Consider the following 23078-nt stretch of genomic DNA (forward strand, 5'->3'; position numbering starts at 1 on the left):
GTATTTTTTTAATTGAATGAGAGAAGGTGTGGAGACAAAAAAATATTTTTTTAATTAACTGAGAGAAGGTGATAGGAGTTAGTAGGAAGAGAGACAATATAATAATTGTGGGGTCATTCCTAATTTAGAAGTGTAACAAGTAACAACTAATCTGGAACTGACGAAAAAGGAAAGTGTAACAACCAATCTGGGACGGAGGGAGTATGATATAAGAGTTAATTAAAACATATTACGGAGTAGTCGTTATCAAAAATTGAGTAAAAGTTATCCTAGTATACAATAAGTTTATTATACACCCACTATAATGCAACATCGAAAATGATAAAGGTCGCAACTTGGAACGTTTAAGCCGTGTCACAATGATGCATGACATGTTTATGTGACATGAACATAATTGAAAACTAAAATATTTAACTTATAAAATCCTTTTGAAAGTAAATTGAAACCTGAGTTGCTTATGAATGGATTTGGGGTTTTTGGATCTTGTGGTTTTGCCATGGCTTCTGTTATGGCCGCCATTGTTGATGATTAGAATTCTTGATCTGGGTAATTGAGATTACGAATGGGGGGAAAGGAAAGTGAAATTAGATCAATGGGTTGAATATTTAGGCATTAATTCAGCATTGTGATTAAAAAAAAGGAGGTTGTATTGGGTCTGTGTTGTTAGGCCGCTAATCCACAATGACATTTCTCTAGCTACGCCGCTCAATAAGGTCCTTCCTCTACTTCTCTACCCCCAAAGACCTTAAAGTGTGGAGATATTTGGTGAATTTTGTTAAACCTCAGGTACATTTCATGAAAAAAATTGAATAATGAATAATTTTTTTTTGTTTTTTGGTGTTAACACCCGGTCCACCCTTAGGGCTAATCCGGATTCGAGGTGAGTTCTTGGTGGATAGGTTCCAGTCCCTTCTCAATTGTTGTTGCGGGGGATTGAACACGGGCCCCCCATCCCAAATTCAGCCCCAATCACCACCGAACCAGCAGACAATTGGTATAATGACTGATTTTATTTTATTATCTTTGAAAACACGAGGGTATTTTGTGTATTTCGTTAAACCTTACGGCCATTTCATAAAAAAATCATTTTTTTCCCGCTCATCTATTTTTTTCTCACCCTCGTATAAAAAGTTTGGATAGATCCAAATAATAAATAATCTCATTATATTATCTTCATCCAATGTTTGGATTTTAGAAGTGAGTTGGTTTAAAGTGATTAGATTAATATAAGACCTAAATTATTTTTTGTGCTAAATTTGGTTCAGGATAATTTTGACAACTCTAATCCAACGACGATATTAAACTTATGTTTGACTGTAGATTGTTCTTGTCTCCCACCCTCCTTCCTATTCGCCCTCTCTCATTTTTTTTTCTACTTTCAAATGAAAAATAAAAATAAAAAAGAAAGAAAAGACAAAAAAGGAAATTAAAAGCCGATGCACTCTGTAATACACCAAGCAGAAGAAGAAAGGAGCGCTGAAGCCAAACATTTATAAAAACCCATGTTCATAATGTAATACTCCGTACTTATATTTCTTAATTATATTAATTGCGAATAATAAAATCCTAATTTCACCCTAAAATTACGTAATTGGTGAAATTAAATATCTGTACTTGAGTTCTAAGAAAAAAATATCCAGCTGCCCGTCAAATTTTTGAAATTCAAGTTTATCGTTTGATCAATTTCGAAGATAAGAAAATAAGATAAATTTTTGAAAGGCGGCGATCATTGTTTACATCTCAATCAAGGTATACAGAGTTATACGATTTGGGATTTTTAATTATAATATTTTTGAGTTTATATTTGAGTTTGTATATGATTTATGACGTGAATTTGAATTAATTTGGTAATTATCTGAAATGTTTTTTTAATTAATATTTTGTTTGAGTAAGAGGTTTTTTTATTTGTATAATAATTGGAGGTTTTTTTTTTTATTATTGATTTCGCGTCAAGAAGGTTTTGATGACAGATTGAAAGCGTGTTTATAAGAACATATATTTCTGGGTTTTTGAATGTTGTTTTATAAGTTCGAATTTGTGTATATTGTGAGTTTTTAGGGTTTTGTGTTTATTTTGATTGCAGGCGAGTTTACTTTTATAGCTACATTGTTCAAGCATCTGGGTATACATTTGAAGTATTACTCTGAAGAATCCTCATTCGAGTCTCTTCTGATTCGGGTTTCTTTGGTTAGAGACCTTTGGAGGAGACAACGGTGCTGGCTTGGTAGATCATTCTAGAGCTTGAATGCAATTATTGCTTGCTGCTGAAACTGGGATTTGGCATTTGATGCGGGAATTGTTGTTTGTGTATGGGAAGTTTGAATTGTTTCCTTGACAATCTTTTTCTTGGATTAATTACTCCTTAGTTTTTAGGCGAATTTGAGTTCGTTCATTCTCAAGGCATTGCCCTTTTGATGTTGGATGGCCAACAGGTCATTGTGCATCAAAATGTGCATTGCAGAATGAGTTGGGAAAGAGGATTTTCAGTAAATGGACGAGTCAAACAAGAAAGACTTTGATCTATTTGCCTTTCTGAAATCTTGGTTTCCGTGGCAGAACAAATCTGCAAATGTCCCGAGGGACTTTTGGATGCCTGATCATAGTTGTAGGGTATGCTATGATTGTGATGCCCAGTTCACAGTATTCAATCGTAGGCACCATTGCAGGATTTGTGGCAGAATCTTTTGTGGAAAATGTACAGCAAATTCAGTTCCAGCTAATAGTCTCAAACCCAGTACTTTGCTGGATGAGTGGGAGAAGGTAAGGGTTTGCAACTATTGTCTCAAAGAATGGGAGCAAGGTTCCACTAGTATTGGTCGTGGAGCTCACCAAGTTACAGAGCGTTGTAGCGATACCAGCTCAAGGCCCAGTGAATCTGGTTATGATAGCACTATTACTATTTGTTCAATGTCATTTGGTATCTGTGAACAATCTTCTGATTGCCTTTCTCATAGTCCATATCAATCAGCATTGATGGATCCGTCTGTAGATGTTCTGGGCACAGATGGATCAGGAAGGAGCAATTATACTGCCCCCTATGCAGATGATTCATCTCTAAATCAATGTGCATCGGGTACAAACAGGTTCAATCCCTTCTCTTTATTGCTTAAAGAAATTCCTTGATGTTTGCTGTTGTGTGTAAATAAGTTGTTCAAAATGTCATCTGGAAAAGAAAGAAAAAAAGAAGGATCAAACACTCTTGCTCACTCTTGTCTTTGTCATTTGAGATCCATATTTCAGTATGTTTGCTTGAACTTCAGATTTACAGGGCAACACATTAGTTCTTAGGACCTTTTAGAATTCATATTTAAAGAGTTACTGTATATTGTTTCTTTTGCATCTCTGAAGAGAAAATTGATGTTGCAATTCTCAAACTAGTTGCCACTGAATTTTAATAACCTGCAAAACATTACACAGTTTGCATTTCTTTCCAGTCGCTTGAAGCTAATGTCATTTCCCCTTTGAACAATGATGCTCTTACTCTGTTGTATCGTTTCACTCCAACATAATGCATACACCTTGGACATATATTGCTTGATTGGTGTTGATAAAAATTTGTATTTTTTAGGAGTGATGATGATGACGACAATGATGATCTCTTTGATGTTTATGATATGGATTCAAACTCAACGCGTTGTTCACAGGCTAATGACTACTATGGTCCATTGGAATTCAATGCGATGCAAAATGCCTATGAGTCACAAAATCATGTTCCTGATATGGATTTTGGTGACACAAATTGCTTTAGTAGCTCTGGTTTTCAGGGAAGTTATGACTTGCAAGATTATGATGAACACCAACAGGTTAGGAAGAAGGAAGATAATGGTTTTGGCGATGAATGCGAAGCACCCTCATCTATGTGCACTGTTGAGGATGTTAGCAGTGAGCCTGTTGATTTTGAAAACAACGGACTTCTTTGGATTCCGCCTGAACCTGAGAATGAAGAGGATGATAGAGATGCTGGCTTGTTTGATGATGATGATGATGATGCCTCAGGAGAGTGGGGTTATTTGCGCACTTGTAGCAGTTTCGGAAGTGGTGAGTGTCGTGAAAAGGAGAGGTCTGGTGAAGAGCAGAAGAAGGCCTTGAAGAATGTAGTCGATGGGCATTTTAGGGCTCTAGTATCACAACTTCTGCAGGTTGAAAACATTCCAGTTACTGAAGATGATGTCAGAGAGAATTGGTTAGAAATTATTACTGGTCTTTCCTGGGAGGCTGCTACACTTCTAAAGCCTGACACAAGCAGAGGTGGGGGGATGGATCCTGGTGGTTATGTGAAGGTGAAGTGCATAGCCAGTGGACGTCGCTCTGAGAGGTAAGAGAGTTTTGTTAGCTTAATGATACAGAAGATGTATATCTTTGTGGAATGCATTACCTTATCCTTTTCCTTGTTTACTACTTTCCTGATCCACATTGTTTTTCTTAGTATGGTTGTCAAAGGAGTTGTGTGCAAAAAAAATGTGGCCCATCGTCGGATGACTACAAGAATTGAGAAACCTCGTCTCATGATCCTTGGTGGAGCTCTTGAATATCAGCGGGTTTCCAATTTGCTGTCAAGTTTTGATACTCTTCTACAGCAGGTTCTGAACTTCTTTTCTATTTTTATTCCGCTATCAGATGCGATGATTGCTGATTTTTTCTAGCCACCTCTCAAATTGTTACATTTTTATTTATCAGGAAACGGATCATTTGAAGATGGCAGTTGCAAAGATTGGTGCTCATCATCCTAACGTCTTGTTGGTAGAGAAGTCAGTTTCTCGACATGCACAAGAATACATTCTTGAAAAGGATATCTCTCTTGCTCTCAATATCAAAAGACCACTTCTTGAGCGTATAGCACGCTGTACAGGAGCTCAAATAGTTCCCTCAATCGATAATCTTTCTGCTCAAAAGATGGGGCATTGCGGCCTTTTTCATGTGGAGAAGTGTTTTGAAGATCATGGCTCTGCTGGTCAAGATGGGAAAAAATTGACAAAGACATTGATGTACTTTGAAGATTGCCCAAAGCCCCTGGGTTTCACAGTAAGTCCTGAAATTTGATGCAATAGTTGTCCAAAAATTTTGCTCGTTAGTTAGATACTTTGAGCCTTTAGTTGTTTAAAGCTGCAATGATCCTTCAATTTTTTGGAGATGAAAAAATCTCTTATGTGATTTTCAACATGCTTGCTCAAAGAAGCTAAGCTCAAGTCTTGTTCTTAATGATATCTGTTTTCCCCTTATCCCTCGAATACCACTTATTTTAACCTCTTTTGAACTGAAAAGGTGATTAATTATGGTCTCCACACATGTTTACTATGGTTAATTTTCCGTATTCAGTGTGGGACCCACTGTTGACGGGGTACAGAAAGGTCAAAAGTTCAAACTTCAAAGCTACATGGGCTTCCTTCTAAATTCTAATAATTAGAAACTAGTTAAGAAATTACTTCCAAATTTGCAGAATACAAATAAGAACTGTTAGTAACGCAATCATCTTATCACCCTAGGTTCCTATCTTTGAAGAGGGAAACTTCTCCCTCCTTTCTCCCTAATCGAAGGGCTACTTCTTGATCTCATAGCTAACTCCTCCCTCTTTTTTTGTATTTGTTGGTTGTCGCTCTGGGATAACAGTTGCGATAATATGACTTGGATCTTCATACATGATTTGAACCGAGAGATAGCATAACACATTCCTCACTGTGGCATATTCTTCTAAGCTCTCTCATATCACTCTTAAATCATCGAACCTTTTAATTCCTATATGGATGATAGAACTGCCTTCGATTTGTCTTCATTTATGCTACACATTTATTTCAATAGTGAATCTAAGAGCTGTGAGAACTGTATTTTCTTAACATCTCAAGATGGACTCTGTCTCAAGCTTGATAATAGGTGTGTACATGCTACCCAACATGCCACAAGTCGGCAAGGTTGGTGAAGTTGCTGTTGTACATGAAAATTCTGTACAAATGATGTGTCTGCTTTCAATTGTGTTTGTGTATGACTGTATGTTGGAAGAGGTGCTTGTTTGATACTTAAACTCGTTAGTGGCCCGGGCGATGCTCCGGAGTGTTGGATATAGTTTGAGTTTTTTTTATTCATTTCAAATTCACTTATAAATTTCTTTATATATGCAGCTTAGAATAATATGAATTTCATTATAAATGCAGTTTAAGAATAAAATTGGTTAACCAACTGCCGTCAAACTAAAGTTTTGAGTAATTTACATTATTTTTGTAAAACTTTATTTTTCATACTACTTTACTTATAACTTATAATAATACGTTACCTTTGTATAATTGAGTTACAAAGTCGAAATATATTTTGGGGGAAAAACACATTTGATTAGCTAAAAGAAAGCGCAAAATTATTTTTTTCCTATTATTTTATCTGTTAATTTCATGGTTTATGTTTGATTTAAACAAATTTCTAGAAAATATATATGATTTCATTAGTAAATGAAATAAAGATCAAGAAAAAAAAGTTACTCAAATACATAAATTTGGGCCTTAAGTTTTATACGTTCTTAAGAACGAGTTTTCTTTTTTCTTAATTGTTTTGGAGTCATTTGTTGTATCGTCGAAGTGATGGATAAAACTTTGCATTAACATATGAGAGGTCATGAGTTCGAGGATCGATAACAACATTTTCTTTGTGAGGACACAATAAACAATAATGTGTGCGTCTGACATGGCACAACGACGCCATGTCACTTGCCAAGTCATCACGACGAAGGGAGAGATGTCATGGATTGCCTTGTAGTTTTAGATTGTAGATCAATTTTAATTTTTGCATGTATATTCTAAGTTTCTAACTCTTTACCTTTACACGGAGTTTTTAGTAGATGATTCTGGGAATATCATTTACTTAATCTTTTAAATGGTTCATGTTTTAGATTTTACTTAGAGGTGCAAATGTAGATGAATTGAAGAAAGTGAAGCATGTGGTGCAATATGGAGTTTTTGCTGCGTATCACTTGGCTCTGGAGACATCTTTTCTTGCAGATGAAGGGGCTTCCTTACCTGAGCATCTATTTAACGAATCAATAGCTGTAGCACTTCCAAATAAATCCTTAAGTACTGAACGGTCTATTTCAACAGTACCCGGTGTTGCAGTTTCTGCACATGGAAAGCAAGAAAACTTTGGGAAGCCTGAAGTAATAAATGCTATTGCTACTGCCTTACTAAGCGGTACTGACATGCATAATTCAGAACTGACAAAGTCATTGTCTTTACCTTTAAGCACCATCATTCAAAATGCTGGATCTACGTTTAGCTGCAGTAGTTTCAATAGTAAACCGTCAAACTATATGTCTAAGCTTTGTTGTGATGGGGTTGCTTCTCAATCAGCAGCTGACAAGGAAATGCCTATAGGGGACTTTATGCATCGAGATGCTTCTTCAGTTATTTATGATGAACTGTCACATGCTCACCCTAAAGAAGAGATTTCTGGCTCACCAGAGTCGAAGGAGCATGCATCTATTGCTGAGGATGCCTGTAATACTAACACTATTACTGGCTTAGTTGAGACAGAAGTTTCTGAGTCTATCTCTGGGCAACAAGATGCTAAAAGTATTATCCAAACCGAGCCTGAATCATCAGAAATGCAATTTCCTCCAACATCATCGGATGTTCAGAACATCTTAGTTTCCTTGTCATCACGATGTGTGTGGAAGGGGACAGTGTGTGAAAGGTCTCACTTGGTTAGGATCAAATACTATGGAAGTTTTGATAAACCTTTAGGCCGGTTTTTGCAAGATGATTTATTTGATCAGGTAAATTCACCTTTGCTTGCATGTGCATAAATCTTTGTTTATAATATTATTAGCAAAATCTGTAATGGGTTTCTCCTGTTTTCACCAGAGCTACAGGTGCCGGTCCTGTGATATGCCCTCTGATGCACATGTTCATTGTTACACTCATCGGCAAGGCACACTCACAATTTCAGTTAAGAAGTTACCAGAGATTCTTTTGACTGGAGAGAGAGAAGGAAAGATATGGATGTGGCACAGGTGTTTGCGTTGTCCAAGGATTAGTGGTTTCCCTCCTGCCACTCGGAGAGTTGTGATGTCAGATGCTGCATGGGGATTGTCATTTGGGAAATTTTTAGAGCTTAGCTTTTCAAATCATGCAGCAGCAAGCAGGGTTGCTAGTTGTGGTCACTCTTTACACAGGGATTGTCTTCGATTCTATGGGTATGTCATTAGTGCAGCAGAAAATAGTTGTATCCTTGTCTCTCTCTAGTTGTTGCTTACCATGAATGAGTATGAAAGAATGGTATTATTCTCATGAAGATGGTTGCCGATTCAACTAGACAAGTTTTGCCTCTTGCTCATAACTTTCCATAGAAATTGTTGTCCTGTTTGAAGTCGACCCACTCACTTGTATATATATATATATATATATATATATATATATATATTGTATATATATATATATATATATATATATATATATATATATGTATATAAGTGCATACCAGTCTATTTTATTGTTATATGCATGCTTTTCTGGGTTCTTTATACATTATGTTATTGGATGCAAGACTCTAGCATATACGTTAGTCAGATTGGGATTTTGTTGGGGTTAGTTGAATTGGGTAAAATGAGCTCGATGAAATATTGATTTGGTCTGATCATGTATGGAATTTTTTAGTTCAGATCATATTTGTGTCTAATGTTGAGTAACTTGTTATGAAAATCTAAAACATTATCCATCATATTGATTTTAGTTGGTTGGGTTAGTTAATTCAAGTTTGGGTCATATCAGGTACTTTGTTTGGTGACAGTTGTGTCTTGTTCCGCTAATTTGTTTTAGGTAATTGGATACAAATCAGTCATGCTAGGAGTAAGTGCAAGTGGGCAGCCTTGGTATGACAGGGAATTGAAGTTAAATATGTCTAGTCTTGGGTTCTCAACTTCTCATGATGTGGTTACCTCACAAATGATTTTTTTTAATGACTTATAATCTAGTCATCCCCAGAAATCATCTAAGCAATTATGAGAGAGACAGGGAGAAACTAGTCATAGTCTTTCTTTATACTGAAAACTTACAAAGTATTATGAACTCTTTAAGAGTTTAAGCTTGGAGACATGATGGTCTCATGTTTATGTTGTTGAATTCTCCTCAATTCATGCAGAGACATAATTTACCAATTACTAAGGACGTTTTCTCTATTTTCTCTCCCGCCTTCGAAAAGATCACTTTATTATTACTATGTGGGGGCTACCTAGAATAATAAAATTCCTGAAAGGGGTAAAAATTTCAGGGGAAAAATTTCTGAGACTATTTATTAGGGGAGCTAATTTCTGCTTTCATAAGTTTGGTATTATTATCTGGGCAAGTTTTTGGGTTGTTTCTGATGATAAAAAGACCTTTTATGTTATGTTAAGTTTTTGAAAACCCTAAAAAGCTCATCCTTTCCTTTACTGTCTTTCTCTTTCCTCCCCTGGAGCATATTTTCCTCTCCTCCTTTGCAGACTCCAACTGCTGCGAATTACTATTAATCACAGGCACTGACCGTGCTGTCCTTTGCCTCATGCCGTCATCGGCGAAGGATTTCAACCATGGATTTCTTGCAGGGAAGAAAACGCTAGTGAAGAGCAAGTTTAAGTTGCTGACACCGAAACAGAAAAAAAGTTCCAGAATTATTACTCCCTAAATCTTTCCCTTCCAATATCCCCCACTCCAAGCAACCTCTAATTGTTCGTGCTTGGTTCCAGAAGTGAAAATATCTGAATTTCATGGAGGATGATAGCATGTTATTGATTGCATCTTGCACGCCAGGGACTTAGCCACAATATTATTTGCAGCTGCGTCCTAGACTGAAATTCTTATACGGAGTATCTTTTTCTTGACATGGCAATGGAAAGTTGTTTGATATCTATCTGGTTATGGATATTTTCTTATTTGCCTTGGAAGTGAATAAACGCTGTTTCCTTGAAATAGGTTGTTTTTTAACGTTTGAAATTGATATGGTTATTTCATTAGTTAATTTGAGTATCAGAGGCCATGAACTCATGTTTCTTTTAGTTAATAATTGTCAATATTCTGCAGATGTGGTAAAATGGTCGCTTGCTTCCGTTATGCGTCAATCGATGTTTATTCAGTATACCTTCCACCTGCTAAAGTTGATTTTACCTATGGGGCTCAGGATTGGGTACAGAATGAAGCATATGAGGTACTACTATTGTAAGATATTTCAGAGGTTTTGTCCCACAATTTCATATTATGGTACATTGAATATCTTTGCTTCAGGTTATTGAACGAGCAGATTCCTTGTTTTCTGAGGTGCAAAATGCCATCTGGCAAATTGCAGAAAAAAAGTATGGTGGATTGTGTCCTGGAACAATATCTTCTGAATCAAGTCTTGCAGAACTTGAAGTACTTCTACAGAATGAGAAGACAGAGTTTGAGGTATTATATCCAGCATCATCTGAGTTTTCTCTTTTTTGTGGTATTTTGCAGAATCCTCTGGAAGTCATTAAAATCATATGTCTGACTATTACTGTCGTACATATGCGTTGGTTGCATCTTACAGTTAATTTCAGTAACAGTCGTCAATCTTGTCATATATTGGCAACTCTTATCGAGTTCTATATCTTGCATTCATACATTGTGTGTTTGGGGGGGGGGGGGGGGATTTATTCTATGTGGCCTGCTTGCTTGTGTTTTTCTTGTGGTTAATTTCTGCACAAGAGAATTCAAGGGCGTGCATGTCAATTACAGCAAAATTCCAATGTGTAACTGTTGTCGAATATGTTTTTTCTTTTGTGTGTGTTAGCTTTTAGTGAGACGATTAGTTTTTTCCAGGAAACGCGTCAAAGATTGTCTAACAAGGAGGTTCATCCATCTCAAGATATTCTGGAGATTAATCGATTAAGGAAGCAGCTGCTCTTCCGGTCTTTCTTGTGGGACCACCGCCTTGTTAATGCTGCCAAGGAAGGCAATCAAGATGGAGAAAAAGCTGTTCCTTGTGATTTCATGGGGATAGGCATTCTCACAAAATCAAACAATGCTGTTACAAATGGTGAAGCTCTCCCTGCGGACCAAAAAATTATTAGGAATTGTAATCTGGAAGGAGCTAGGACTTTTGTGAAACCACTAGATACAGCTTTTAAAACTAGAGCTAGTCCAGAACGTACTTATGACTTTGAAGACCAAGCTGATCCCTCCATTTGCACCGAGACTGAGAATTATGTACCTCTTGACCCATTGGAGTGCGGATCTACTGTTCGAAGGGCAGTATCTGACAGTCAGTTTCTAAATCTGTCAGATACCCTTGATGCTGCCTGGACGGGTAATACTCAGCCGGGGGTTGGAATACCAAAAGAAAACAGCTTGATATTGACGGGGTCTGTTTCAGTGGATTCTTCATTGGCAGCTATGGCAGAGAGGTTGGCACTGGAGATCCGAGCAGAAGAAATAGGTGTTCCCGCCAAGGCAACATCATTGGCAGCTATGGCAGAGAGGTTGGCACTGGAGATCCGAGCAGAAGAAATAGGTGTTCCCGCCAAGGCAACATCATCGTCTTCACCAATTGCATCTACCAACTCGAAAGGCTCAGATAGTGCTGAAGACAACATAAGCTGGTTGGGGATGCCTTTTCTCAATTTTTATCGCTCCTTGAATAATAACTTTCTTGGAAATGCTCAAAAGTTTGAGGCATTAGGTGGGTATAACTCCATGTACATATCATCAGCTCGGGAGTTAGGTGGGGCCAAGTGGCTTCTGCCTGAAGGTCCGAATGAGACTATTATTCCAGTTTATGATGATGAGCCAACCAGTATAATTTCTTATGCGTTGATATCACAGGATTATCACACTCAATTATCTGATGATGGGGAAAGACCAAAAGATATTGAGTCTGCATCTTCATTGCCACTGCAAGAATCAGCCAGCTATCATCATTTTGTTTCACATGATGACTCTTTAAACGAATCAAATAGAAGTCTTTCAATTGATGACATCATCTCATCCACATCGGTAGCACTCAGTCCCTTCATGTCCGATCCGCTTTTGTACACAAAGTCATTGCATATAAGAGTTACTTTTACTGTTAATGGCCCTGTAGATAAAATGAAATATACTGTTACTTGTTACTGTGGGAAGCATTTCGACGCCTTGAGGAAAATTTGTTGTTCATCTGAGCTGGATTTTGTTAGATCACTGAGTCGCTGTAAGAAATGGGGAGCACAGGGTGGTAAAAGCAATGTCTTTTTCGCAAAAACTTTGGATGATAGGTTTATCATCAAACAGGTCACGAAAACAGAGCTTGAATCATTTATAAAATTTGCTCCCGAGTACTTTAAGTATCTAATGGAAGCAATTGACACAAACAGCCCCACATGCTTAGCAAAAATTTTGGGTATCTATCAGGTATTTCTGACCCTTTCAGATTGCTGTTGCATTTATTATGTTTCTTCAGACCTTTTTTTACCTGGGAAGAATGCATCTAAAACTTTTTATTCTAATAGAGTAATACTCCGTTACCAACATATCATTTGCTATTCTTTCCAGATTACCACAAAGAATCTCAAAGGAGGTAAGGAAACAAAGATGGATGTTTTGGTGATGGAGAATCTTTTGTTTAGAAGAAATGTGACAAAGCTTTATGATCTGAAAGGATCCTCAAGATCACGATACAATCCAGATTCCAGTGGGAGTAATAAGGTCCTTTTAGATCAAAACCTTATTGAAGCAATGCCTACCTCCCCAATTTTTGTTGGCAACAAGGCAAAGCGCTTATTGGAGAGAGCTGTGTGGAATGACACCAATTTTCTTGCTGTAAGTCCCTAATCAGATGTCCATTTTCAATTAGAAGGTTTGATTTTTTTTTAATCAAATGATGCTTGTAGATTACAGTATTGAGCTCATGTATATACTTGTTCTCACTATTAATAGTTTCTGTTGATGCAGTCTGTGGATGTAATGGATTATTCCTTATTGGTTGGAGTGGATAAAGAGAAGCATGAACTAGTTCTGGGGATCATTGATTTTATGAGACAATATACTTGGGATAAACATTTGGAAACATGGGTCAAGGCTTCTGGCATTCTTGGCGGTCCAAAAAATGTATCTCCAACTGTCATTTCACCCAAGCAGTATAAGAAAAGGTTCCGGAAAGCCATGACTACATATTTTCTCATGGTCCCTGATACTTGGTCTCCGCCTACTATTATATCGTCAAGCCAGTCGCAAACCAGCCTTTGTGAAGAGAAACCTCAAGGTGGCTCGTGAATCCATTGAAGTCTGTAAATTGGAATTTAGTAGGTCGAAAAAGGTAACTTCAAGATAAAATCTCCACCATAGTTTTTCATTTACTTGATTCACCAAATTTTCCCGTATCTCATTTTTTTTTTTTTTTGTAGAGAAATTTGATTTTAGTCTTATTAGAAAGCTATAGATCATATTATTTGTGAAAAGAAGATGCATGAAAGAGGCAGACAGAAAATTTGAATGTCTCATGGGGGGTATATATTTTGATCGCCAACCCCATGTTGTATATTTTCCTTTTAGAAATTTTAACCCCCCTTTTTTTTGGGGTTCATTAGCATTACAAGCTGTAATTGAATTACACATTTTTTTGGGAAGTGTAAATTGTAAAGAGTTTCATATGATTAGTCTTGAAGTTTGATGAATGTATGGGGTTAATTACCGTTGTGTCATTGGTGCCATTGATGCATTTCCAAGTGTGTACGCACTTTTTAATGGTTGTTTTTGCCTTTCAAGTTGGGATTGTTAAGATGCTTAGATTCCATCCCTTATTCCATTGATAATTTGCTCCTAATTCTTATTTGGAATGAGAATTAACTAGATGTAGCATCCTAAATAATAGTTTATCTCACTTTTTCTTTCTTAACGAGGTATGATAGGTTAATCTCGAGATATCCGTGGCTTCAGCCCGAAGGTGTCATGTACCTTCACTTCGTCCTACAGAAGGTCACTGATTAAAATTCAGTTAAATTTGTTATTTTGAATTTGGTTGTGTAAATTCATTGATGCCTTCTCACAGGGTCCTACAACAACAGTCTTGAGACGAGAATAGAAACCGCGACCATGAAGGTGAAACGTGGAAGGGATTGCCATCACTTCTTGCTTGTACTTCGGTTGAAACAACCAACAAAGGTGCATTGTTTTGTTGAATATATGAAAAAATAAAATATGACTACTAAGTCTATAATTTTCCTGCATTCAAAACATTACAACAGAACCAGAAATTAACCAGCACTTAATTAGGCATGAATTGGCTCACGATGTGGGGAGATGATGTTCAACCTCAAAGGAGGAAATGCAGAAAGGTATTTTGAGTTTAATTCCATGCATTGACTTTGAAGATCAGATGCAGATTAGCAGGTTAACAGATCATGTAAATATTAGAAACTAGTAAGAGAGCTACAGAGGAAGAGTTGAAGCTTGTATTCTTGGCTCAATTGCTCAATTATACATGCAGGAAACAGAGCTAGTTGTAAAAAAGCTCTGATATGGACATAGATGACTGATTGTACTAGAGTTGTAATCTATACTAATTCGACGAATTTCATCAATATATTGTAGATTTGTAGTTTAATATAAGGATGTCAATCGTTTTTTTTTTTGACAGTATCAAAGATACTCTGTTTTCTGCAGATCCTTAGTTTGACCATACTCTTGAAGTTCTGTCTAGATAAAATTTTGGTTACAATATTTTAGGTCTAAAAATGGAAAAGGGAAATACATACAGAAGTGATCATCCGTCTTCTGCGGAAAAAAAAAAATACAATAATATTCCCTACAGAAAATGCTGATCATAAAGTGGATCCAATATAATGATCATATATTGAATAATAATTATATGGGTGTGGAAGTACTTCATTTACATCCTACACAAGTGGAAATTACATAGTTAAATTCTTTTAACTTAGCAAAAGTCTGGGTTTTATGTCACAAAAAAAAAAAAAAAAAGAGAAAACTAACAGAGGTCTCAAATTAAAAGACATTTATACAAAGTGATCACTACTATAGTGTTGTTTTGCATTTGGTCAATGCAACGTATTGAATCCATTACAAGACTTGTTCCCTAACAAGGCGTTAGAGTTTGCAGTTTCTCCATCCAAAATCTGCAGCAATCTTTGCTGAAGACTGTCATGGATCTCGGCGTCATCCCTGTATAATTTCATCTGTCAGATCAGCTAATATCACATCACAAACTACAAAATATTTTCAGAGAATTAACAAAGATGAACTTGCCTTGAAGGTAAGAGTGTTGAAGGATACTGTGGTTGTAGACGAGGACCCTCATCGAAACCTTCACATATAATCTCTCCTCTGTCATTTTTATAGCAAATTATACCTGCTGAATGATCTTCAAAAACCTGCAAATCAGCCAATTAAGTCTCAAATCAGAAAGTGAGATGGGAATGTAAAGATGGTGAGGAATCGAATGAAATGGAAATAATACCAGGTCTTTTATGCAGCATGTGATCTGAAATCTGGTTGTTTTCTTGACAGGAAGCCCAGTTTTTCTAAGCATCACCATTCCAGAAAGAGGCTTTCTGAGGGGAGCAGATTGGTGAAATATGAAATGGGGTGAAAAGGAGCAACCTTGTATAGCCATTGATTCTTTTGTAGATCAGAAATAAGGGAGCACTATAACAAGATGAAACAGTATTACAGGACTACAGGCAGAAGCAGCAGAAATGGAAGAAGAAGAAGAATAAGAATGTTATGAGTGGGGTCTTTTATATTTCAAAAAACAAGGAACTCTTAATGTTTGAAGTTGAGGCAAATGCAACTCTTTTAGCTAGCTTAATATAACATTAAAAAACTAAACTAGTTTAATATATCAAATACTTACTACTATTATTATAAATTAAAATAACGCATTATATGATAGTTTTGCCAAACAAAGAACGCATTATAGAATGATGGAATCGTTAATAATTTGTCTAATCACTGTCCATCATGTTTGGTCAGAGGGCCCCATTCAGCTTATCTTCTAACTATTGCTGTTTGTGCAGATGAGAGCCATTTCATTATTTGGTAATACCACATCTTGTAGTTAATTGATTGGCCTTGCTCCTCCTTGAAATTTTTGAAAATAGATGTCCAGATGAACTCATCTACTAATATTTTAATCATTCAACTTTTGGACACACCCATAAGTCTAATTCTAGAAATAATTCCTTTTCTTTTAAAAAATAGCTTAGGTGTTCTTGTATAAGCTAATCAGTACACTGTTATCTATTTATCTTTCTTTAACTTGAAGGAAACCTTTATTTGATTCAATTTGTCATGTATTTGTTAGATCTATATTTCTCTTGTAGATGTCGTATGACTCTTTATTAATGAATTAATTTTCCTTTAATTAAAAAACTTTCTTTGCCCGATTTCTCAAAAAAAGATAAAATATTCAATTAGGTACGGAGTATTTCAAGGCATTCCTAGAGTATCAAATATTCACAAGGTAACTCCATTTCGGAACCTTAATGTTTGATTAACCTAGCCCGTTGGATCCCGGAGTAGGGATTTGCGGCCATTTATTTCTAGATTTAGCAGCCTTAAAATAAAAACAACTGTACATTGAAACACAGTTTGATAAAGCACTAAAAAGGAAATCTACTTGGAAGTAAATAGCTACTTGAGCATGTAAGTATGTTCTGTGAATTAAACAGGTATTTAGGAGTTTACGGTTACCTTGTGAATAACCTGGTTTTCCTGATAAACTAAACCCAACAACAACAATCAACACAACCACCACCCGAATGGATCCGCATTAACAGGGTAAAAGGTTTGAGACATGCATACTTTATAAATCTAAATTTTCTTATTTCAAACAATTGATCAAATTTTTTAAACAAAACTTTAAGTGGAAAAGTATTATGATCCACACTAAAATTACATGTTGAAGTCAGCTAGACTTGTAGTCTAGTACTAATAGACATTGCTGATCAATATCAATCCTCCTCCAATGACCTCTCTTCCACTTATAAGTTATCATATTAATTCTTCCTACATCTCAGAACTTATAGGTTATCAGAAATTGTTAGGCTTCAATAAGTAGATAAGCTATGCAAAGTCCTGCATATTCTTTAGGAATATTGTGTCACCTTATATGTTGTATAAATTAATAATAAGGTGTTTGATCTCATGAAACAACATTTAAAAAGATAATATATTAGATTATCCTATGATTAACAAGGAGTTTTAGTATCTAATTATTTATGGAAAGCCAATACAAGGTTTTTTTTTAACTTGAATATTCGTACTACCATGGGGACCATGACAAATGAAAGGGGGTTTTTTTATTGCAAAAACAAAACATCTATTCATCTAAATAAATGAAATGGCAAGAAAGATCATTATTTTGCTGTGCAGAGTCCACCTCAGAAGGACAACTACTAAATTGATCAAACTTTGATGTAAATTTTTTAGCAGTTAAGGTTTAGAAAAGAAAAGGTGTCTTGACTTACTAATTATCTAAAAATAGATAAAGAAAATAAAACTTTTACAAAGTTACTTTAATCGACAACATAAGACACATTAGGTCTAACTAGTGAGTCACAAGGTGAATTTAAAGAGATACTTATAATACTTTATTGTCTTTTATTTTGAAATATTAAACAATGATATTACGAAGTATATTAGATGGTGGTTAAGTAATGAAGTTCGTACTTTATATTTCAATGATTCCTATTAGAAATTTTTATTTAATTTAATTGAGGGGCTAACATGGAAATGGAGTTTTGCACAAGAGGAGAGTGTCATGTGTCACATAGATTTTGTAGAAGATAAAAAAATTATCAGGATATTCAAGAAATAATTTTCATCGTTTGGGGTGGTGCCTGAGTGGCCATGATTGCTAATTGCCTAATACTATAATCTTTGTGTTACCAATTAACACAGTCACTTCGATAATATTATTACTAGCACAACAGTAGAATTGACTTATGACAAACAATGTGTTGTCAAATGTGTGGCATAAGTTCATTCATTCCCACTTATTATAACTATCGTCAACTATACTATCATTATCAACCACAACATTTACAATTTCTTAAATGTTAAATTTCCTTATCTTGTTGATTGGGGGCTATATTTGTATAGAACAAGTCTAACTCTTTCGGAAAAGAAAAAAGAGACTGTATTCGTTTAAAATAAGCCTGAAATTCTTTCAGAATTAGCCACAAATCTTCTTTGGATACGATCAGCAAGACCAAATGAAAGCCTATTCATTATTTAAAAATATAGAAAAGAAAAAGATAAACTTTCAATTGAATAGTCACAGGAAACTATATGGTGATCACGGTAAACATTACTTTCCAACTAGAACACTAGACCACCATTTGTGAAATCAAAAAATGCATCTTCTTCTTCTTAAGTTCATTGGCAATAAGAATAAGAGTTACCTCAGCTGAGTTTGCTGTTATAGGTCCACCAAGTAGTGTCTTTAAGTTTTAGAGAAACCACAAACTATCCAAGCAGAACTTCCTGCGAGAAGAACACTTTTATAAGACCATGGAAAAGTTCAGTCTCTAACCTGTAACTATTCGAAACTGCAAAGATAGGGAAGATAATGACACCAAAATTGATGCCAATGCATAATAACGCATTTAATATTCCAGGGTTACTATTATCTGAAGGTGCCAAGACTTTCTGGCTTTAACCAGCAATGCAGATATTCCTTACAAGTTTGAAATGAAATAACTCGTAGATAAACTTCTGGAGGGAAAAAGAAACTAAGAAAATACACCCAAAAAAGTTCATGAAAAATGAATTCACCGTTAAAGATTTAAGGATTAACATTTAGAAGCCAATCAGCATTCACAGAAACACAACACTCTGTGTGTAACTTCTGAGAGACCAATTCTTCAAAAACAAAAAAACCAAATCTCCGGAGAGACCATATACCTTCATGTTATCCGTACATCTGTATTCACACAAAAAATCTCTCTTTTCATATGGAGTTATGTGCTGTTGAGGCTAAGAGGACATAAGTTTTAAGATCTAATGTATAACACTATAACCGCCATGATTCTCTGAACCAAGTAAAAATGAACATAATAGCAGAACATTGAATTTTCAAAAGTCTGAGCAATGATACATCAAATGAACAAAAATGCAAACACCTCAAATTTATTTACTGAAATATTTCTCCCAAACTGCGGGAAGCAATTACTATATTCAAACCATTCTAATATGCTTATCTTCACCAAGCAACAATGAAATGCACTATGACAACCAACTGGATGCCGCATCACTTTCTCTAATCTTGATCTCGTCTCACCAAAACCTGGATGCAGAAAAGCCAGTTAAAGTCATTAGTGTATCTATCCATTCAACAATTATGACAGAAGTAATAACTGATGGGGATCAATAAGGCGTGACCACTGGCCACTGGTAATGTGTATTCATGTCTATGCTTATTTGCATACACATTCTCAAACTAGTATTATTATATGTGCAGAGAATGGAAGTGGTAATATAACAAACGAAGTAACTTGTAATGAATCTTTCAGTGAGAGATACACAGGCTTCAGCAACATATTTCTGCTACCGCCTCTTTTTAGTTACAGCAATTTATTCTTCACTAATTCTTACCAACTTCTGAATTCCCTTTACAAGAAACGTAGTCTGTTTCGTTTGGCAGTGCATTCTTCCAAGGAGCTGACTCCTGAGTCCTGATGCCGTGAAACTAGTCAATGAATCTCCAATCAAGGGGCAAAAAGAGGCGGATGATGAAACTTATGACTTTGAGGCACATCACCAGCTAATACCAGGAATACTTTCTGTGCAATTATTTCTCATCATATCTCTAACTTGCATTGATCCTTCCCAGTCACCCGAAGTAGCAAATATTCCAGACAATTGCACATAAGCACCTGAGTTTTCAGGATCAAGTTGAATCATCATCTCTGCAACCTCCTTACCCAGATTCTTATTTCCATGGGCCACACACCCTCTCAGTACTGAAGACAACAAACTTGCATCTGTCTTAAATGGCATTTGCTTAACTAAGGTTGTTGCTTCTTCAAGGCAACCACCTCGAGCTAAGAGATCAATCATGCATGAGTAGTGCTCATATCCTGGTTCTATGTAATAATCAGATTTCATCAAATAAAACCACTTTCTGGCCTCTTCAATCAGTCCACAATGACTACAAGCAGACAGAATTACAGTAAAAGTAACATCATTTGGCTGAACTCCAGCATGTTTCATGGCAGCAAACAATTCCAAAACCTTCAATCCTTGACCATTCGTAGCATAGCCCGTTAACATTGAATTCCAAGAAACTTCATCAGATTTAACCATTTCATCAAATAATTTCCGACCCAAGTTAATGAAACCACACTTACAATAGAAATCAATTAGGGAGGTGCAAACAATTAAGTCAGCTTCTAGGCCAAGAACAGTAACTCTTGCAAAAACCTGCTCACCAAATTTAAGTGAAGTGATGCTGGCGCAGGAGCTGATAACACTTGCAAGGCTAAATTCGTCCATTCGAATTCCCAACGTATTCATCTCACAGAAAAGATCTAAGGCTGAAAGGGGACAGCTATTTTGACTAAAACCTGATAACATCGAATTCCACGAGATCAAAGTTTTATCATGCATCTTGTCAAAGATCTGCTTGGCTTCTTGCACTCTTCCGCAGTTACAGTAGACACTGATCATAGAATTAAGAAGAACAATGTCATGAAGCTCAAGCTCGTCAAAGAACTTACAGGCATCATTTGGATTTCCGCATTTGGAATACATATCAATAAGAGAACAAGCAACAACAACGTCCATTGAAACCCCAACTTTGCAAGCATGGTTATGTAATTGTTTTCCATATTCATGAGCAACAATACTTGAGCAGGCATTCAAAATGCTAGCAAATGTAGAGAAATCAGGCTTAAAACCTTTATCCCTCATCATGTTGAATAAAACCAGGGCCTCTAAAGGTTGATAATTAGCAACATACCCAGAAATCAACGAATTCCAAACAACTACGCATGGATTAGTTATACTATCAAAAATTCTTCTAGCATCAGCCATTTTACCTACATTGGCATATCCCTTGATCAATGCAGAAAGTGAAAAGTCATCAGCTTCTTTTGTCAGCTTAAAGACCTGTTTTGCATTGTCTAAATCACCACACTTGCTATACAAATTAACAATAGAGCTTCCTAAAAATGGATCAAACTCCACCCCATCAACAATTATCCTAGCATGAATTTGCTTCCCACAACCAAGAGCCATCACATCAGTACAAGCACCAACCATTGTTGTCAAAACAAAAGGGTCCCTCTTCCCTGACTCAACAGCATCAAAATTCAAATCTTTAAACAACCTCAAAGCTTCTCTGGAACACCCACGACGAGCATACCCATGAAGCATAGAATTCCAAGCAATAGCATTCTTCCTAGGCATCTCATCAAACACCATCCTAGCTAAACTCAATTCACCCAATTTCACACATCCTGAAATAACAACATTCCATGAAAAATCATCCTTATAAGGCATAGAATTGAAAACCTCTAACGATTTATTAACGTTCCCAGATTTCATAAATCCCTCAATTAGGGTATTCCAGGTGAAGCAGTTTCTTTGGGGCATTTCGTCGAACATCTTAACTGCATCCCTCATGGTACCACATTTTGAATATACCTGAAGAAGGCGATTTCCTATGCTCAAAACCGAATTAAGGATGCCCTTTCTTAGGAATAGCAGATGAATTTGCTTAACTTGATTGATGGAATTATGGGTATTGTACGATTGTAAAATCTGTGCATAATAACGAAAATCAAAGTCCATGAGTAAGCTTCAAAGTAATGGAAACACCCACAAATTGGATCCTCTCTCTCTTTTATCTTTCCCTGTCAGATTGAGAAAATTTATTGAACTATTTGGCGCCTATTTTCAAGAGGTGGGATGGTTTGCTTTCCCGTATCATTATTCATTAAGGCTCTATTTGGTTCATTATTAGTAAAGGAAAGGAAGAGAAAAGAAAGGAATGGAAAAGAAGGAAGAGAAATAGATTTTATTTTCATGTGTTTTGGTTTAAGGGAAAGAAGTGAAGGGAAGAGAAAGGAAATCTAAATGACAGCTTTTAATTTTCCCTTTTCTTCCAAATTCCTCCAATTTTGGGAGGAAAGGAATTGAAAATTTTATAAATGAGCTTTCCTTTCAATTCCCTTCCTTTCCTTCCACTTCCCATATAATTATTTGTACCAAATACAAGAAACCTTATTTTACCATTCCTTTCTTTTCTTTTCCTTCTAATTCCTCCCCACCAAATAAAGCCTAAGGTTTCGTTCTCCTTGCCTGATGCTATTGCGGTTTCCTTTGGATATATTAAGGTCTGGTCTAAATCGTGTAAAATTCGATTTTATTAGTGTTTTCAATTATCTAGTAAAATTTCAATTTATGCGTGTTTTCAATTACCTAATAAAATTCGATTTTATTCGTGTTTCAATCAATCTGTGGACTATGGACCATGGTATGGTGCACCAAAAGAGCATGGTGCACCAAAAGAACATATGTGCATAAGCAAAAGAATATGACACTACGGCAAAAGAACATGCGATATAATATTTTACTTTTTTGTTATAAAAATAATATATTACTTTACTACTTATTAAAAACCTAAATAAAAAAAATACGCATGTTCTTTTCTCGTAACCAGATGTTCTTTCAATTATATACTAGTGTTTTTAAGGTGCACCATGCTCTATGTGCACCATGGTCCACCTTCTAAATTGCGATTATCAGCTAGTATTTAAAAACACGCATAAATTGAAAATTTACTAGGTATGATGTAAATAATTAGTACTTCGTATTCGCAATTTAGATGGTGCATCGTGTCCATGGTGTACGTACCTCTACGTGCACAACTATCAAAACTACGTCGTTTTGGTACCTTTTTGCATTTTATTTTTTTTAAAAAAAAACTGAAAAGAAAAAAGATTTTCACTTTTTACATATTTCGACCTTCATCAATTCCTATCCTTTTTACGGAGTAGAATTCAGCAACATCCACTATTTCTTCCATTTAAAATATTTGAACCAATAGATTGCAACTTCCCATTTCATCCTAACGCACTCATAGATGGTTATTTCAAGGCCCGATTGTTAATAGTC

General features: G+C 35.9%; 3 protein-coding genes across 18 annotated transcripts; 1 reads left to right on the top strand and 2 right to left on the bottom strand.

Annotated features, from left to right (window-relative positions):
• The first annotated feature begins 1361 nt into the window (after positions 1-1361).
• LOC110787204 (1-phosphatidylinositol-3-phosphate 5-kinase FAB1B) lies at positions 1362-14549 on the top strand. Of its 14 annotated transcripts, XR_008921437.1 has the most exons (15): positions 1483-1749; positions 2084-3083; positions 3569-4315; positions 4427-4580; positions 4678-5022; positions 6872-7750; positions 7839-8170; positions 10032-10155; positions 10233-10391; positions 10788-12353; positions 12495-12761; positions 12894-13257; positions 13850-13916; positions 13990-14102; positions 14214-14549. XR_008921437.1 is itself a non-coding variant. In XM_021991783.2 (13 exons), exons 2-12 carry the CDS (start codon positions 2491-2493, stop codon positions 13212-13214), a joined length of 5487 nt encoding a protein of 1828 aa, XP_021847475.1. In that variant the 5' UTR covers positions 1483-1749; positions 2084-2490; the 3' UTR covers positions 13215-13257; positions 13990-14549. The 14 variants fall into 14 exon arrangements, 1 of the variants encoding a protein (XP_021847475.1); XR_008921445.1 differs by having other exon boundaries at positions 12894-13916; positions 14006-14102; XR_008921438.1 differs by having other exon boundaries at positions 13841-13916; positions 13990-14549.
• Positions 14550-14995: 446 nt separating this feature from the next.
• LOC110787205 (uncharacterized) lies at positions 14996-15570 on the bottom strand. Its single transcript, XM_021991790.2, has 3 exons — positions 15415-15570; positions 15204-15328; positions 14996-15119 (listed from the first exon to the last, which is right to left on the bottom strand). Exons 1-3 carry the CDS (start codon positions 15568-15570, stop codon positions 14996-14998), a joined length of 405 nt encoding a protein of 134 aa, XP_021847482.1.
• Positions 15199-22065, bottom strand: LOC110787203 (putative pentatricopeptide repeat-containing protein At1g77010, mitochondrial). Of its 3 annotated transcripts, none has more exons than XM_056829054.1 (4): positions 19554-22065; positions 19143-19245; positions 15415-18443; positions 15199-15328 (listed from the first exon to the last, which is right to left on the bottom strand). In XM_056829054.1, the coding sequence occupies exon 1, from the start codon at positions 21750-21752 to the stop codon at positions 19716-19718; it is 2037 nt and encodes a 678-aa protein (XP_056685032.1). In that variant the 5' UTR covers positions 21753-22065; the 3' UTR covers positions 15199-15328; positions 15415-18443; positions 19143-19245; positions 19554-19715. The 3 variants fall into 3 exon arrangements, with proteins under 3 accessions (XP_056685032.1, XP_056685028.1, XP_021847470.2); XM_056829050.1 differs by having other exon boundaries at positions 19082-19245; XM_021991778.2 differs by lacking the exons at positions 15199-15328; positions 15415-18443 and having other exon boundaries at positions 19008-19245.
• Between the last annotated feature and the right edge of the window lie 1013 nt (positions 22066-23078).

The sequence above is a fragment of the Spinacia oleracea genome, chromosome 1 (assembly GCF_020520425.1).
Source record: "Spinacia oleracea cultivar Varoflay chromosome 1, BTI_SOV_V1, whole genome shotgun sequence".
Classification (NCBI taxonomy): Eukaryota; Viridiplantae; Streptophyta; class Magnoliopsida; order Caryophyllales; family Amaranthaceae; genus Spinacia; species Spinacia oleracea.